The sequence below is a fragment of the Peromyscus eremicus genome, chromosome 5 (genome assembly GCF_949786415.1).
Source record: "Peromyscus eremicus chromosome 5, PerEre_H2_v1, whole genome shotgun sequence".
Lineage (NCBI taxonomy): Eukaryota > Metazoa > Chordata > Mammalia > Rodentia > Cricetidae > Peromyscus > Peromyscus eremicus.
In genome coordinates this window covers 14,821,026-14,840,005 of record NC_081420.1, presented here as the reverse complement: position 1 = coordinate 14,840,005, position 18,980 = coordinate 14,821,026, and the positions used below count along the sequence as shown (strand labels likewise).

Here is an 18,980-nt window from a genome sequence, read left to right as displayed (position 1 = left end):
ATGAAATCTTTGAGGGGTATGCGTCCAGGTAAGGCCGCACTGTGGCAGGGAAAATGACTTTTGGAAAATGGCATTATATGAAACACAAGACATTTCAGTGCCAAATGCTAATGAACTTATGATTATCTGCTATTTATTTCCCACTGTTTGTAACAACACTACCCATCATCAGCTAACATTCTTGCCAATCTTTTCTAAAGTTTTTAAGTCAATACGATTAAACTTGCAAGGCCTAGAGGAGTCAGGTCATGAATTTACAAACACTATTTATCTATAGCTCTGGATCCTAGTGTGTCACTAGTCATATACTTGTGAGAAGCATGAGGTACTAGGGTGGTAGAATTAAACGCATTTTCACATTTATGTGCAATAAAGAGAAAGAGAGGGTCAGTCTGAAACAAATGAATGCATATGCTTTATTGAGATTCCATATGTGAGCTACAGAAAGGAAGGAGAATCCTCACCAGAGTGAGCTGGCCTGCTGGAGAGCAGCCAAGCAAAGTGGGCTGTAAACAAGCAGAGCCAGCCCAGCACACAGGTCACCACTACCCGCCCCTCCCCCCTGGGGACAGTAACTATGAATCCCTCATCTGGACCACTGCTTCCAGCCCATGTGCTCTGGGCCCGACACCAGAGAATGGAAAATCAGGATCAAGGTTTAGGCAGAGAGATGGTGGTACTCTAAAGGTTTCTACCTCTATGAAAATACCATACTGCCTGTCTGTGGACACAACTGTGGCAGCCTGCAGGCAACTCTTGAGGTTATGGGTTACTACTCGTCATATCCAGATACAAGGTCCCACTGATTAAAATCCTGGCCATATCACAGTAAGTGGAGTTTAACAGAGTAGAGCAGAGGTATACAACACAGAATCACCCTTGTTAGAATTACTTATTTCTCAATTTGTTCAGAGGAATGGAGCAAGCCCTTGTGTGCGTTCATTCATATATGAGTTACACTGGCCACTGAGGGACTGCTCCTGTGGATTTAAAAAATGATGTTAGGGCCGAGGATGTAGCTCAGTGGTATAGAACTTGCTTAGCATGCATGAAACCCTGGGTTCAATCCTCAGCAATGAAGATAAAAAGTATACTTTCGAGATAATCATCAATTTTAGTAATGACAACTATTGTTAATTTAACAGGTAAAAGTTCTTAAAACTTTTATATAAAAGCTATATAATTATGTAAATAAGATTTCCATTACTGTGTATATTTGACTTCCTTCAAAATGTTTCTATTGTTTTAGAGATAACAGCTTAGTATATACCCCAGGATGGCCTCAAACTCTTGGTTCTCCTGTCTCTGGTTCCTAAGCATTTGCCAAAATGCCTGCCCTAAAGCTTCCTAAAATTCATACTGCAGTGTTTTATTTCCTTAAATGTTAATTTTAAAAAATCATTATTTATGTGTTATATACACTACGTAAATGCCCAGTACCTACAGAGGCCAGAAGAGGGCGTTAAATTCCCAGGAACTGAAGTTACAGACAGTTGTAAACTGCCATGTGGGTGTTAGAGCAGCAAGTGCTCTTAACTGCTAAGCCATCTCTCCAGGTCCCTTAAACGCTAACTAGAACCCTGAACTGTACAGATATCTGTACTTATTGTCTTATGTCAATGAAAATAAAATATTCAACATTATCCAAAGTTCCTCAACTAGAGAAACAGACAGAAAAATTCTGGCTTCACAAGAAATATAGCTGCAGAATTTATTCTCTGCCCAATTAGTTCCAGAAGCAATCCTAGTGAGGTGACTTTGACTTCTACTTACGGGCTACAGACTCTTACTCTATGTCATATTTACCTATATGCAAAACAATTCTTACAGGTATCACAGACATGTTGCACGCCCCTAATACTGTCTTTAAAGCTCTTCATTTTCCATCTTTTATATTCTGCACTTGGCATGTGAAACTGTTAAAAGAATTATAGGGATGTCAAGAACAAGGGAGAAGAAACTGGACAAATATCACAACGGTAAAAGTTCCTTCTCCTCGTCCTTCACCCACCCACTTTGAATCCCTGGCTCAGTGCTAATTTTACCTTAACAATTACACTCATGCTCAAAACCTAGGAGAATGGCTCAGAAAATATAACAGGGAAGAAAATGAGGATCATCAATCACTGTCACAGGTACTCAGGGAACCACACAGAACATGCTCAATTATTCATGGACATGGTGGACAGAGAAAGCATGGATGAGATGAATTCTTAAAAACTCATTTTAGCTAATGGTGCAGTGTCTTTTCCCACTAACCCTCTCTTCAGAAAAGCTAGTAGCAAGAGTCCAAACTGGCAGAAGTAGGATCTGCCTTCCTCTTTTCCTGCTCTGATGGCAAAGCATGTGTGGGACACTGACAGGGACAAGAGTGACAGGTCTAGGCAATCCACAAATGGGGCAACAGCCCAGCACAGCAACAGCGACAGTCGAGAGGTAACTGTGTCTTCAACAGTGAAGAGGCGTCTTACAGAAAAGCACCGTTGTTGCTTCTGACATGTCAAAAACTTGAATGATTAAACGAAAAAGCAGTTTTAAAATTTAATTTTCTACCACTGAATTCTGGAACATTGAACTCTACACAGGAATTCTGGGTAGCCTGAAATAAGAACATTCCCATCAATTCTCAATGCAATAGCTGAGAAGATGCTTAATCTTTAAAAAACAAAAAAAAAAAACCAAAAACAAGCTGCCTTCCTCTCCATCCCATGCTATTTTTCCCTCACAGCTCTTTGGAAATGTGTAGTAATCTTGACAATGAATAGTGTGGGCTGTGCTTGTGAAAACAGGACCACCAACTTCCACACAAGAAGACCCAGGCTGCGATGCATCAGACAGAAGGCCCCTGTTCGTGGAATGTATCTCACTGATACATCTTTAGAAATGTCTCGCCTTAGATGAAGAATCAGGAGAAAACCATGAAAGCACTAAGGCCTCAAAAGAACCAAAATGAAAGTTTTCAAAAGGTACATCCTGCATGTGGATCCGAAAATGAAAAGGATATGGGAGAGAAGATGGACTTTGGTTAAAGTAACTTGATGGTGAATAAGGCTTGGTGGGCATACCTGGTCCCTGGCGGTCTGATTTTCAGAACTGGGATGTCAATACTGAAGGAATAATCTACACAAGAGAAACAGGAGGAGAGGTAGAGGGTGGCACCACACTCTAGGGCAGTGATTCCACCCCCTGAAGCACAGCCTGCGGCGAGGACGATGGTGACGGGGCACCCAGGGAACACGCGGGAGGACCTGACTGGGTCCGCCACACTGCCTGACACCGAAAACAAAAGGGTTAAAGACAGCAACAATTTCTGCCCAACAAACAGAAAAGCTTGATCCACAAAGTAAAGAACACAGTTGGAGGGCGAGTCTGCCGAGCTTTGGTTTTTGTACTTAGCTTGCTTCAAAGTCATCAGAAGCCTCAAGGGAATTCCAGTTAGCACCAAAATATGCAATTTAACATAATAATTTTGGGAAAAACCAGAAATTTATTGAGAACCACCTGTCAAATACTAAAAAAATAAAAATAAATAAAAAATACAGAGCTAGTCTAAAATCTTTGCCATAAGATGCGTTCATAAAGAACAGCAAAAAGATCTAAAAGTGAAGGTAATTTTATCAATAGAGATTAGCTGATTTTAAATAAAATCTGATAAAAAAATTAAATAACTGTTGACAAAGAAAAACAAAACCCTAACTTTAAAAAGAAAAGGCAGAGCTCTGAGTTTAGCTAACCTCGAGGTCTTGAACTTTCTAACATTTAATACAGAAATAGGAAAGCAATTATAATCATGAACACAGCAACTAATGAGTGTAGTGAAAAAGATGACACTACAAACCAGGGCCAACTTAGGAGAAAATAAACACTGCCAACACAAAGAACAAAGGAGTGCTAGAAGGCAAAATCAAAAGGAACATGACATTAAAGGCTCACGAAAAGGGGTGTCGGGATGATGGTCTAACACCGTTCTTCAAGTGGTTCTTTTAAAAGGGACTGTGCAACAGTAGAAGGGCAAAGAATATGCTTTAGAGAAAACTAAAGTTGCAGCTAGGAACAATGGAATGAAATAAGAAAAAGAATCCTGGCTAGATGTTAGAAAATTCCTAAGATTGAATCCCCTGGGAAAATAAAAAAAAAAGAGAAGTTTATTTTCTGATGTGAAAAACAAGAATAAACATCCATTGATAAACATATAAAATCTGATAAACGTGGAATTGACTGTTTTCTTGCTTACAAACCCTGATGGCACAGCCATACCTAGACAGGAATATCCCCTTTGCCTTGAAGGCTTTGACACATAGGACATTAGTATCATTAGTTTGGTGCCCAAACAACTGTCTGGTGAGGGTTAGCAAAGTTACACCAAAATCCAAAGCAAGACTTCCCAGGACAAGGAAACAAGGCTGATTGGTACCTTGAGTTCCTGCAGCTGGTCCGGCTCATAGAGTTTGGGGGACAATGCCTGAGCCAGGAAGGCATCCAGCTCCTGACGCCGCAGAATGCGAGCTCCGGGCCACTGCACCATATACCTGGTGAGGAATAAAATGAGAGTGGAATGACTGGAGCTGTTAGCCAGGACTTGGAAAAACTGAGGTTCTCAGTAAATCTGGAATGGTGCAAGCCAGGAAATTGCCTTTGTATTATCTTTCAGCCATTCTGTTTCTATGAGCGAATGCCAGCTGTAAAGTGCGTACTTGATCAACATTCAGCATTCGAGAATGTTGTATTGTGTAGAGTCATTAAAAACAAGGTGCTTTGCCAGACCTGGTGGCACATGCTTTATTCTCAGTATTTAGGAGGCAGGGGCAGGTGGTTCTCCGTGAGTTCAAGGCCAGCCTAGTCTACACAGAGACTTCCAGGCCAGTCAGGGCTAGAGTGAGATCTGTCTCATTTGAATTGAGGGCTCCCCAGCAGAAGCTGCACATGGGAATGGTGCACGAAGTGTCCATGAGGAGGAGTTAGTCACTCAATGCACTTGAGAGCACGTTCACATTTGGAACATCCTGGTGTGGATGGTTGAAGGGAATCAACTTCCACTAGGATAGATCTGTTAAGCAGCCAACAGCCTGCATCACTACAGAATACAACCCCAAGTGGCTTCTAGTGTGAGAACGGGAATGGCTAACTGTAATAGTCATAAATCCTCAAGCCCACTAGTACTGATCCTGTACCCAACAAACCTTAAGGAGCAGCAGATCAGGTTACTAGCTACCATTTAAAACAAAAACAAACAAAAAACTCCTGAAGACAGACTGCTTTGTGAGCGCTGGAGAACTCAAAGGAGTATGGAGAGTCATGATATGCAAAACAACACTCTTCCATTTTTGCCTGCTGAGTAGGCTTTCCAAGGCTTAAACCAAGTTAACAAAACCAGGACCAGAGTTAGCACTCACCCATGGGAATGTACACTATGAGAAGGCATGGGTAGGTTCTAATGAGATTGATAAGCAAAGTGGAATTTCACATGCTCACTAAGAGGCAGACATTGGTCTCTATATTTTACAGACAGGAACTTATCCATTGTCCTAGCAATTCTGAAGCTGAAATAAGTCTCCTGAATCAAAGATGAGGAAACTGAGAGACAGAGAGACATACACTTCATGGTACAATTATGTAGCATAAGTAGATGGGCAATTAAATTTCCTTGTGAAGAATACTATTTCTACTGCACTTAAATAAAAGTGAATTCAACTATCAATATTTGCACTGACAAAACTTATATCCTTTGGCTGGAAATGGTGGTGCACTCCTTTAATCCCAGCACTGAGGCAGAGGCAGGTGGATCTATGTGAGTTGAGGCTAGCCTGGTCTACATGAGGAGTTCCAAGCCAGACAGTTATAGTGAGATCCTGTCTCAAATAAATAATTAGATAAATATTACATATTTTACAACTAAGTGCCAGAAGTCATACAAAATGATCCCATTGAGGTTCAATAAGCTTAATGGAAAAAAAATAAGTAAATATGACAAAAGCCCCAACTATTGACTGATAAAAATATTGCTGTAGATATTATGATCAATATCTACATATCTATAAATCTATAATATACAATATTCTTTTCCTTAAATAACCACGGTTTACGTTCCTCTCTTTTCCTCATGTTATCACTTATATACTTCTACTCCTTTATTAATAGCTCTAATTATTTGTAGCACTATATATATATAAGTATACAAACTTCCCCGTACTGTGTCTGTCCCTTTCTGAGCCTGCAGGCTCCAATGGCATTGGCACATTTCCAATGTCCTACAGCCTCACTCCCCTGCTCAACTCCTTTCATCTCTTCGATGCAAACTCTGACCCGTGAGCACTAACTTCTCAGACTCCACCCTGTCTCTAGGTTCCTTTTACAATTTTGGATCAGAGAAAGTTGGCAGTCATAGTTCCCAATTGTTTTCTGTTTTTCTGGAAGGAGACTCAGAACTTAGCATAGCTGGAGGAACCCATGTCCCTGTTGGTCAAAGTGTGCATTTCCTGCCCTTGCCCTTCTATTTGGTTATTTGTCTCAGATAGAGACAGATGAGAAAACATGTTTAGAAAGAAAGCAAGGATCAGAGCCCACAGATAACAGAAACAGCAACTCACTCTGGGGGGATCTCATTTATTCAGTGTTTCTTATCTGCACGTTTAGAATGTTTTCAAATACTAATTTATCTAAGAAATTTTTGGTGTCTTTTCTATGCAATTAATTGGGCAGAGTACAAAAGGCAGAGGCAGGAGGATCTATGTTCATGAGTTCCAGCCAGCCAGGACTACATAGCAAGTTATAGGCAAACAAACAACAAACAAAAATGTATTTGGTGAGTTTGTAGCAATGGACTTGAAAGAGCTGTTTACATCGTCCCCTTCTCTGTTCTACCACAGAGGCTAAGGGGCAGTCTAGACTGTTCCCGCCCGCACCTTCAAAGACTTATCTACCCTCTACATGGAAATTGGGGAAAAGGTGGTTTGACATCATCCTGAGAACACACCTGGCACAGTCTGAAGCATCTCCAAACACAACCAGCTAGCTGAAGCCTTGCTATGGGACCTTGGCCCCTTCCTCCTCGAAAAATACTCATGTATATGTGGTTGGTTGGCTGTTTTGTTTTTTGAACTAAGATCTTATAGACCAGGGTGGTCTTGAACTGTTCACCCGCCTCCTCTAGCCCCTCCTAGTGCTGGGATTACAAGTGGACATCAACACACGCAGCCTCCTCCTTTATATTTCATACTGACTTATGAACACTTAACTTAAGCCCAGCCTGTATCTATTTGTCTGAGGTCTTGTCTCTTCACTTTCAAAGAAGCTCTTCTTGGATTTAGTTTGTGTGTAGCACGACAACAAACCTTCCAGTCTTCTCCCCATACCACACAACATCAACTTCTGCTCACATTCCCTGTTTCCTCATCTCTGGTTCCTGGATTCTAGAGACTGTACCAACAATGCTCCCTATCTATCCTACCTGCTGTCCTACTATGACATTCACAATATGGTAATGCCCAATGTCACCTTTCCCAGGGGTGGAGACTGAGAACACTGGCAAAAGCTGTCTCTGGAGAATGGGAGAATGCCACACCATCTCTGTGGTTCTCTGTCGAAGTACATGGAGGTGTCAGGGATAAATGATGATTTACATGGGGAGGCAGAGGCCAGAGAGATACTTGTGTTCCTCCACCTCACCATGCCCATGGCCCACTCTTCCTTATGGGGCCAAGAGAATTAACAGTCAAGACATAAAACTATCATCAGTCCAGGAAGCATGAAGTTGTCCATTAGGTAGACAAAATGTGAATGTCACTCCTCATCCATAACCAACAAATGTGGCTGTGTGCTGCCCAGAAGTGACCACAGATTATATATCACATGGGGTCCAGTGTGCTACCTAGGACAAGTGTTGACAGTAGCAAGTCACGTGTTACACATCATGTCATACTTGGAACAAAGACTATAAACTGACTGTACTTGACACAAACCTAGACATACCTAAGAGAGAGACTCTCAACTGAGGAACAGCACCCATCAGATTGTCCTGTGAGGATGTGTTTGGGGGTGAGGGATGGAGTTCTTGTTTGCTAATTAATGTAGGTCCCAGGACACTGTGGGTGGTACCATCCCTGAAGAAGTGAGTCTAGGCTGTTTAAGAAATGCAGCTGAGCAAGCCCGTAGGCCAAGCTCCTCCAATGATCTCTGCTTCAGTTCCTGCCTCCAGTCTGCTGTAGTTTCCCTTGATGACTATAAACTATAAGCCAGAAAACCTTCCTCCCTCAAATTGCTGCTTTAAGTCTTGGTGTTTACCATAGCAACAGAGAAATGACTAGAACAATAACCAAATCCACTTTTGCTCATGATCACAAAGTGCACATTTTGTGTGTGTGTGTGTGTGTGTGTGTGTGTGTGTGTGTGTGTGTCTATGCGTGCACAGTGTAGAGGTTGTGCACAACACAAGCACACATACATTCACACAATGACATAGTATTTACAAGCTATGTGTTTTCCAAATATACCCATTCTATTAAATGCACTCTACAGTATAAATATTTGTTGCATTTATGTGACCTACATCCCTAGACTATACATACAAACACAGATCTAAGACAGCACAATTCCTATATAGGAAGCTTGTCATTTTTCCAGAAGACTTTGAACATCAGGACTGTGCCCCTGCTCTGTAGCAGCCCTTAGTCCCATGGACAGTCACGCACCGTAAGACGCAGCAGAGCACCATGAGGTGAGTGGGCACATTGGCGGGGTTGAGCATGGCTGGGGTATCGGACCTCATGCAGGCCAGGAAGGCCCTCATCCGGCGGTTCTTGTCCTCCACCGCCTTGCCCAGCCAAAGCCTCTTCAGGTTAGGGCAGGTCCACTCCCGGAAGGCCAGCGCTTCCACTAGTTCTGGGGTCTGAGGAGACTTCCCCTTGTAAGCTGCCCATTCCTTAATGATCACTGGCGAGACTGCAGAGGAAAAACACAAAGAGGCTCATTGCAGCTTGCTCACTAGCCCTCCAGCCTGCACCAAAACAACCTGCTCTAGCACCAGGCCTCAGGACTGGCCTTCCTCACAGAGAATGAGGCCTTCTTTCTTTAGCAAGCTTCTAAGCACAGGGTTTCTCTGACCCTCTGTACTGTGATTAACAGCTCATTTAGATCTTCAGTCAGGCCACACATAAATTTTTTTCTCAGACAGATCAAGACTTGATTTCCCATTTGCTGAATATATAGACCACAGATGTTAGATTTGTTGCTACTTTAAATCTATTAGGAATTTTAGTGCTAACAATGGATGGAATACACAAAAATATGGGATTCTCTGGTAATCCAATATATCTACCCAAATTAGGCACTCTCTTTTTCTCTATAAATACTTCCACAAGTCAGATCTGAGAAGTCATTTACATTTTGCAACCACTTTACTTAAGGATTTCTATCTGAACAGGCAGTAAGCACTACACGGTGGCCAGTACGACCATGGAGAAGGAACATTCCAACTTCTGAATCCCAGATGGTGGCAGAACACAGCAATTATCTTCAGCAGGACTTAAGACTGTGCAAAGTTCTCCAAAACTTCATTGTGAAAGAAGCAAATTGTTCTAAATGCACGTTACAGACAATGACCTCACATCCAGGGTTTCATCACTGCTGGAGTCAATTCTTACAAACACAGAAACATGACATAGTTCCACAGTCTTCAAAGACAACACCAAGGGATAGCTACAAGAGGGGCAATCCAAAGACAATCCAGCCTGCAATGTGCAAGTTGAGATTCCTCAGTTCTACAGAGATAACAATCAGACGATGAGATCTGAGTGTGTATTTCACAAGCAACAAGCAGCGAACTCCAGAAACAGAGCAGGGCCTGTGTGCAAGGCTCCCCCGGGCTTGACAACCAGGACGGGGCTAAGGATAGCCTACCAAATAACCTTACCCCTAGATTCAGTTCTCTAATGAAATACCTAGGGCTGTGGAGATTCAGAAGACTCCAAAATTGTGGGAGAATCACCCAAGTAACTGGCCGACCTCCAGTTCCACTCTGAGTCTAAATATAGTCGGGTGATATGATGATCTCTTCAAATACAATAAAAACGGCTAGGAATTAGGTACCGGGAGGTACAATGTATCAGTAACAGGAAAATATGCTTGAACACATTTCAATCTCAACACGTAAGCTAACAGGGTCACATATGGGAACATCACAGGCAGGCACACCTTCCGGGAGAGCTCCAGGCAGGGCCCCTGTGGCATGCAGGCCAGCAAGTCCAGCAGGGATACAAGTGCAGACAGTCATTGAAATGTCCCTTTTACAAGAAGTATTGCTGTCATGAGGCAAATTCCCTTCATTTACATTTCTTAGATGGAAATATAAGTATTAACACGTTTAAGGATATCTAATATTGAATAGTGTTAGATAGCTGAGACAACTTAAAATGCTTACTTGACACTTTATCAACTCAGAACAGACACTTTCTCTCTATATATATCAATATATACTTTTTGTTTTTATTGAATATTTTAGGTGTCAAGAAAAGCAGTAAAACTGCCATCAGCAAGCAGGGCCTGTCCGTGGACGCACAATCTAAGACATCACCACATCCCACCTGGTTCCCACTGAGCTCCAGAACAGCTCAGATCCCCAAAGCTTCTCCAGCTGTGCCAGCATCAGAACATATATAATCACCATCACCCCACCACCATCCCCACCACCACCACCACCACCACCCCACCACCCACGCAGCCATTTTGGAAGCCCACTCCTCTCCCTGCCTATTCCTTCCTGTGTCCACCACAAAGGACACCTAGTACTGAGAGGAAAAGGCAGGCCAGGGCCCTTCAAACTGAGCTTGACCAGATTCCCACATCTGTGACAGTGTTCATTTGTTCGTTCATGCGCACTCTCTCCCCCTCCTCCTCTCCCTACCCCCTACACACACACACACACACACACACACACACACACACACACACACACACACACAAACCCCACACAAAATCCAAACACACTCTGCTCACAGCGTGCATTTTAGTGGATCATAAAAGACAGATTTCCTGTGTTTAGAGTCCTTTGGGGTTTTCTTAAAAGAGGCATTCTAATTCATCTCTTTGTTGTATTTCTTTCCCTTTCCTCAGCTGTTTTTAGTCTATCTTTAATGATTTTTTTTTAGCACACGTTGTTTTATTTATTTGGGGGACCAGATCTCAGTATGTGCATGTCTTAGTAACAAGCGATGGTGTTTTGTGCGCACTCTAGGCACTGCCTGCCTAGTGCCCACAGAGCAGTTCCTCCAGCATCAGGACCCGACAACTTTCTGCCTGGGGCTCTGAGGGCCAGCAGTGTCCGGAATCTGCCTCATCTGATGATACATTATGGACCCTACACCTTGGGGATCCCATGGGTACAGAGGGTACCAGGCAAGATCACAGATGCAGAAGGGCTGGGTGAGGAGGCTTATGCCCTCTCACACAGCACTAAGCACTTGGTCATCCACCTGCAATGCTCACGATAAGCACAGTTCACACCTAATAGGTGTAATAAACACACAAAAGGCAGCAGTGCTCAGGATCTGTTTTGTTTTCCCAGATGTTCAGCTGTTTTTAAATAGTTCAGTATTTGGAGACCTTTTGAGTACATCACTACTCAATAGCCGTGCAATCGCTGGCCAATCACTAAACACAGCTAGTGGGTACTTCATATGCCAGGCAGGGGTGGGACAAAGAGACAGTTTCCTCGGCAACAAGTGCAGTGCATGTGCCTTAGCTTCTCAGCCCTGGCCTGGTTCCAGGGGCTAAGGAAAAGGGACGAAACCCTGCTATGCAACAAAACACTAATTAGTAACATAAAAAGCACCTAGCACTCTCACCATGAAGGGAAAACTGTGTATCACAGCTTATAATATGTTAAATTTATGATTATACTTATATTGATTACAATAAATTAAATTTTAACATAACATTTTATTAATTCCTTTTGAAAACTCCATACAATGTATTTTCAGCATATTCACCCACCACTACCCTTAGCCCTGTAAGTTCATTTTAAATAACAGACTAAAGAGGGGGCGGGGCACTGGGTTGCCATGGGGGCACTGTCTGGCCTGGGGATAGGGTGTGCATCAGTGGTAGGACCACTGCAGAAGTCACGCTCATGCTGCACTTTCAGGACAGAGAAAGATTACCCAAGAACTACGATCTGTCAGCTCAACAAACATGAATGTCACCTTTCCTACCACAGCAAAGCCACTGCTTCTAGAAGGAGCCCACTTCTAGAAGGTGATAGAGCGTACCTTTCTGACCCTACCCTAAACCATACTTTACCTTAGTAAAACCAGTTCTAGGAGATCAAGTGTTCATGGAAGTGGAAGCTCAATTTCTAATACACTTACTTTATAGAAAGCACACCCTCCAATGCAATTCGGGGCCATACAACACTGCCCCACTCAAGCTGTCCATAAAAACCCAGTGTTTGCCATCAGATGTCAATCATGCCCTTGTATCATGCCTAATATACGACCCCTAAACATTCCGGGCATCTATCCCCAGCCCAAGAGCAATAGGCACAGTCCACTTTGTAGAGCAGTGTCTACTGGCTGGTAGTGGCTGCCTCTACAGCCCGGTGCCACAGAAGTACCATGTCAGGGGCAGCTGCAGCTGCAGCATGCCACACCACCCCTACAAGGGAAGGAAGATGCAGCAAGAGGAGCAGCTTCCAAACTTGTGACCTGCGTGCATGCACATGTGCACTGAGGAGAGGTGCTGCTGCCCCTGAGATTGTTCAGGAGAAACTATGTAAACAGCTTCACCTCGGGATAGAAAGAAAAACTGCATACTATGAAATCTGTTCTTTCCTCCTCATGGATGTTGCCCACTCCCAACACCAATGAGTGGAAGGCAGACAGGAGCACACCACTCTAGTTCCATACTCTGAGCACTTCCACATCCTCAAAGGGGAAATGAACGAAGAGTCTTTTCTTAAAACTTTCATTTCTGGAGAGATAGTGCTCAGTAGGCCACAGTTCACAGGCAGGCACACTAGCAAAGACAGGGAGATGAGTGCTGCTCAGTCCTCTTTCTCCTCAGGCATGTGGCTCCTGGCATTTTAGAAACTCAAAAAGCCAAGGACTTAGGAAATAATAATCAATTCAAAAGAATCATCCTACAGACTGGTGGTGGTGATGATCCTGAGTAACTACTTGTGTTGGTTAATTTGAAGTCTGTAAGAAAACTGTCTGTGCTAGTACTGGAAAGCTGTACAGAAAAGAGAAATTCAGAGTGATCTGTAAACAGGCTTCATAGAAACCATGGGAATGTCTGGGTGAGGGGGCACACAGGCCTATAATCTCATATCTGGGGCTGAGGCAGGAAAATGATTAAGTTCAAGGCCAGCTTAGGCTACACAGCAAGACTCTTTCTCAGTAAAAACAACACAAATAAAGCTAGAGGGACATAAAAGCAACTCTAATTCTGAAATGCATCAAAATATTCTCATATTTCCCCGCCCCCCACCCCAGCATTTAGGTATGTGCATAATGCCCCCACACCCTCTTCCAGAAGCTCATCTACTTTTTTTTCCTTTCTGCTTGGCAGTTCTGGGACTCAAACCTGGGCCTGGGCTATTGCTAAGCTACACTGTCCCTGCCTCCACATTTCATTCTTTAATAAGCCTAGTTCCTTTGCATCATTCTGAGATATTAGGGAAGGCTTCATATATACAGGAAACATCAAGCAAGAAAACAATGGCTAATTTAATAAAATGGATGGTATTTGCTCTGTTTTATTTGAGACAAGGTCTCATTGTGTAGTCCAGGCTAGCCAGGAATTGACTATGGAAGCTCATGTCATGACTCAGCCTTCTGAGCTAGGATTACAGATATGTGCTACCACACACAGCTCAAGTGTATCATGGTGAGTGCATTCATCCAGCTTTATATTCTGAGCAATGCACTTTGCAGTTGTAGTAAAGGCTCCTCATCCCCCTTTCTGTTGCTGAAACCTGCATTTTACTCTCATGCCTCAAATCATTTAACCCTTCCCATCAGTCAGTCCTTGGAGAACACCAGTGACTGGGGATAACTGAGAGGCCACAGGTAAACAGGCTCAGGAGGGCAGCAGAGTCACAAAGCTTCCTGACCAGCAGGGGTGAACCAGGAAGCTCCAGAGCTTTACCTTTTCAAAGGGAAAACTTAAGACAGGAGATGTGGCTTCAGCTCCTGCTACTACTTAGGCAACAGAAACAGGGCTCCTGCCTCCATGACAGCAAGGGCACTAAGGCTATCCTCAGTGTGGGTGCCCACCCTGGATCCACCAACAGGGATCAGAATTTCACCGAAAAACTTGCAATCAGCAAAGGTCCTTAAGTTTATAAGAATGAACTACGTCATCGCTACACAAGATGAGTACACTACTACTGGGTTACATCCCCAGACCTCCCTGGAGAATTTCCTTTGTTTTAAAATTTTAAAAAGTGTGTGTGTGTGTGTCTGTCTGTCTGTCTGCAAACATGTAACAGTCAGAGAACAAACTTTCAGGAGTCAATTCTCTCCTTCCACTATGTGGACTCCAGGAATCAAACTTAGGTCATCAAGCTTAGCAGCAAGCTTCCTTACCTGTGACCATCTCACTGGCTTGCTTTCTGATGAATTTCTTAAAAGCAAAATTACAGAGTCGAGGCATAAATGGAGAGAAATAGGAAGTGAACTACCAGTACAGTGCAATGGCTCTGAAAAGGCTGGTCTGATTTTTTTTCTCTTTTCATCTTCATCTTTTGCAGTGCTGAGATTAAACTCAGGGCCTCCCTCACAGGTGCTAGGCAAGTGTTCTTCCGTTCGGCCACACTCCAAGCCAAGGCTGAAGTGTTTAAAGTGACTGATATCCCAGTTTAAATTAATCTTAGGTAAATGAACCTTAAGCAAAACACTCAAAGACTAAGAATAAATTATGAACATGTCCACATGCCTTAATCACAGGACTATATTTACAAATGGGTATACGGGTATAGTATTTTTAAATAAGACATAAGATTTCTTTATACACTTTGGATAGTTCTCTCTGCTAATAAGGCCATCTTGACAAATTTGTATTGCCCTGGTGACCACTGACAGGCGCTTATCCCTATGTATTCTGAGGTACTTTGCACCATCTAGAGTCTACCCACACGGTCGTACATGGAAAGAACCATCCTACAAGGGTCTGCCCTCACAGGACACTTTTGTGGCTTATGGCTCTCCTTCCATTTATCAATAATATCATGTACACTACAGGTCATTCATGAGTGGCCACAGGTTAGAGTGACGTGCCAACAAGACTGAAATCCAGTCATGGCTTCATCATGGCAAATAAGTGCTCCTGAGTAGCCTTGCTAGGTGCTTCATGGCAGCACAATGCTTACTTTCCTGGCTTGTTCAGAGCCTTGGGAAGTGGCAGCAGTTACCTGACACTAGAACATACAGCCAGCAATTAACTATTGCAGATAATGAAGCCCCATCTGATGCTCAGGGTAGTCAGTACTCAGTTGGGTAAAACTCAACAGACAGGCTGTAAAAGAGACACTTTCAAGCACACACTGTAGGCATTAGGAGACTGTGCCAGCCACACACACACTAAGTTCTCATATACTTTGAACCAGAGAAGAAGATTCAGGCTCACAACATTTAAGGGATGATAAAGACAGCAGTGTCTCTGCTGAGGGCTGGGAATCCAATGAGACTGTTCTTTGGTGGGAAGGAATTACTACCATAAAAATTGATGCTTCTGGTGGTAGTGTTTTCTGTTAGTTTGGTCTTTAGAGACAGGGCTTCACTATATACTCCGAGTTGGCCTGAAACTTAGATAGGCCAGGTTGGCTGCATACTTGAGGTAATCTTCCCACTTCTGCCCCTGAGTGCTGGGACTACAGATAGGCATCACCACACTGGGCCTATAAAAAATATTTTTTAAAGACTTGTCAAAAAAAAAAAAATGCAGTAAGAGTTTTTATTTTTTTTGGGGGGGGAGGGGGGAGTGATGGCCCAGCAGTTAAGAGCACTGGCTGCTCTTCCAGGACCCTGGTTCAATTCCTAGCACCCACATGAAGGCTTACAACTGTCTGTAACTCCAATTCCAGGGGAGCTGGCATCCTCACACAGACATACATGTAGGTAAAACACCAATGCACATAAAAATAAATAAATCTTAAAAAAAAAAAAGACTTGTCTATCCACTCTCTTCCTCTCTCTTCCCCTGTGAATTAACTGATACAGAAAGCAAGAAATCTATTCCATTTTATCAGTTCTCCACAGAAGTCTAGATTCCAAACTGGTGGCTCATAAAAATCTTCCCTCATATTTACAATACTAAAGTCCTTCAATATTAAACACTAACGATCAAAGTTACATTATCATTTCCACTCAGAAAGTTTCTATTTATGTTAGCACAGCAATAATACATTTCTCCAAACATCTGAAATTCTAGGGGTCTCATTAACTACACAGCATCTGCAGGGACCCTTTCTTTACCATACAAAGGCCTCATCTGTTTTGGAGTCTACACACAGCTATCCCACATATCTTTCTACACAGCAGCAGCACTGCCCCCAAACCTTGAATGACCCTCTTACTCCTATACAAAGATTGAAAACAAGGAGCACAAACACGAGGAGGGGATTTCCTGGCACTGAGCTTTCAAAGAACCTCAGTAGTTACATGCTCACATGGGGATTTTAATTTCCTAAAATACTAAAAGAATTCGTGTGTCCACCTCAATGAATCATAACCATGCATTGGTATCAATCACTCGCTCTTTTTTTTTTTTTTTTTTTTTTAAAAAAGATGAGGTTTCTCTGTGTAACCCTGGCTGTCCTGGAACTCTCTTCATAGAACAGGCTGGTCTCAAACTCAGAGAGCCACCTGCCTGCCTCTGCCTCTGCTGGAATCAAAGGCATGTACCACTACCACCCAGCCATTCATTCATTCTGTGATTGCCTGTTAGACACTCCTCTAGGAGTCACACACTCAGAAGTAAGACATGTTGACAGAACTGATTTCAAACACTTCCACCTAAGCACAAAGCCACAGCTGACAAGAGGCTAGCTCACTGTTGTGTGAGGAAAAGCCCTTCGCTCCAAAGCCCACCTGGCTGGTCCCACTCTTTGGCACAGTGTTACTTGGTTCCTTTTCCCAAACCAAGCCCAAACACTCTGTCATCCACACTCCTCCTGCCCTTTCCAGGAACAGTGGCTCCAAAGAATGAACAGACACCTCCTACCTCTTCAGTCTGCGTCCAGACACTGGCTCCATATTTACACTTGTTTCTACTCTCTAGCACATACATTTTTCTCTCTAGAGATCCTTTCTCATGGGGGAGGGGGGAGCCAAAGTATTTAATTTTCTAACTTCATAAAGGAAGAAGTAGGAAGAAGGAAGGAAAGAGGCAGCCACAGTCATATCCTAAAGTGAGGGCCTGTCTGTCATCTCAGCTGTGTCTACAGAGAAGAAGACACGAGGAACAGTTTGCCACCTCCAATCTGTACATTCTTCCATGTTCCTTTCTCTCCCAAACAGGCCAGCAGCCTGCACACCTGAGATACATGCATGAGTCACTTCATACTTCCTTACTCCAATCTTTTCTTTCCTTGATGGCTTATTCCATGGGATTTCCAAGGCTGCTTGGAACAAGGTTAGAGGCAGGCAGGCATCTAAGGAAAAGGCTTCTGTGGCCCTAACACCCCCATTCCTCATGTACTTTGCACATCAGCTTTGCAAAAGACTTGTCCTTGCTGCCTACAGACTTGCAGCAGGACATAAGAGGTCAAGATTGCTCTCTGGTGTCTCTGGCATGGCAGCACACCATGACACTGAGCGGAAGAAGTCAGGCACACCAGTTCTGTGGGATGGCATATGGTTACTGGGAACTCTTTAAACAGTAAGCCCTGTTTTTGAAAACATAAGCAAATAAACAAAAGCACATCTACTGAGAAGCCAGTCCAGTCCTTTGGCCCCAGGAATCCTCAGCCTTTTGGCACAGAAAGGTAGAGAACAGAAGGGCTGGTATCACATCTGCCAACTACAGAAAGGGAAAACAAGGCACTTGTTTTAAAGCCTTACAGGTTCTAACTTTGGCACAAGAACAACAAAAAGAAAATTTAAGAATCTACTGAATTTAAACCGGGTGTTTTGGTTCATAACCTGTCATCCCAGACTTCAGGATGCTGAGGCAGGAGGGCAGTCTGTGAGTTCAGGCCAGATTCTGTAGATTGAGCTTAAAGTCTCCGTGCTCAGAATTACAGTTAGTCAGGGAGCGACGACCATGTGTCACCACCTGGTGAGGCTAGTGAGGCTAACATTTGCTCACCACAGCCAGAGCCACAACCAAAGGTCCCTCCCTGCTCGAGAGACTATTCCAGGAATTTATGAATTCATAACATTCTGATTTTAGACTCTATGTTTTAAAGATAAAATTCTGTACTTCCTAGCACATAGTGATTTTTGTTTTTTGAGACAGGGTTTCTCTGTGTAGCCCTGGCCATTCTGGAACTCGCCCTGTAGACAGGCTGGCCTTGAACTCAGAGATCCGCCTGCCTTTGCCTCCCAAGTGCTGGGATTTTAGGCAGGCGCCACCACCGCCCGGCACATGAAGTGGTTTTTGCGTTCTTAAATTAGCAGATAAAAGTGTCAGGAAGAAAAGAGTCAGGAAGAAAAGGCGGCTTTCCCCAAAATATGACCCAGCCTCAGGAAGGACAATGCTTTGGACCTCAACTTTGACCAGCATCCCTAACAGTCCTTTCCAGTGTCCACCCTTTAAGTTGATGAGCTGAAGTGGTTGTACCCAGGTAAATCATGGTAGTCCTGAGGTGAGTCCACTATGAGATCTGTTTGTTCTCCAGAACTCCGAGGGGCTGGAGAGCACAGATCTGTGCCTCATGAGCATAGAGCAGATACATATGCATCTTGGGTATAAAACTGGGTAATTACAGAGAGTGATGGCCATCCAAGATGTTCTCAGAGCCATATCAAGTTTACCATGGAAACCTG

General features: G+C 43.4%; 1 protein-coding gene across 2 annotated transcripts in view; it reads right to left on the bottom strand.

Annotated features, from left to right (window-relative positions):
- Fam120a (family with sequence similarity 120 member A) overlaps window positions 1-18,980 on the bottom strand; it is a 98,200-nt gene that overhangs the window by 14,711 nt on the left and 64,509 nt on the right. The window contains exons 11-13 of one of the 2 annotated variants that reach the window (XM_059262986.1): window positions 8,688-8,937; window positions 4,415-4,529; window positions 1,807-1,916 (exon numbers count right to left, since the gene is read on the bottom strand). In XM_059262986.1, the coding sequence (XP_059118969.1) occupies window positions 1,807-1,916; window positions 4,415-4,529; window positions 8,688-8,937 (475 nt within the window). The remainder of the gene's footprint in view (window positions 1-1,806; window positions 1,917-4,414; window positions 4,530-8,687; window positions 8,938-18,980) is intronic. The other variant, XM_059262984.1, reaches the window with a different exon arrangement.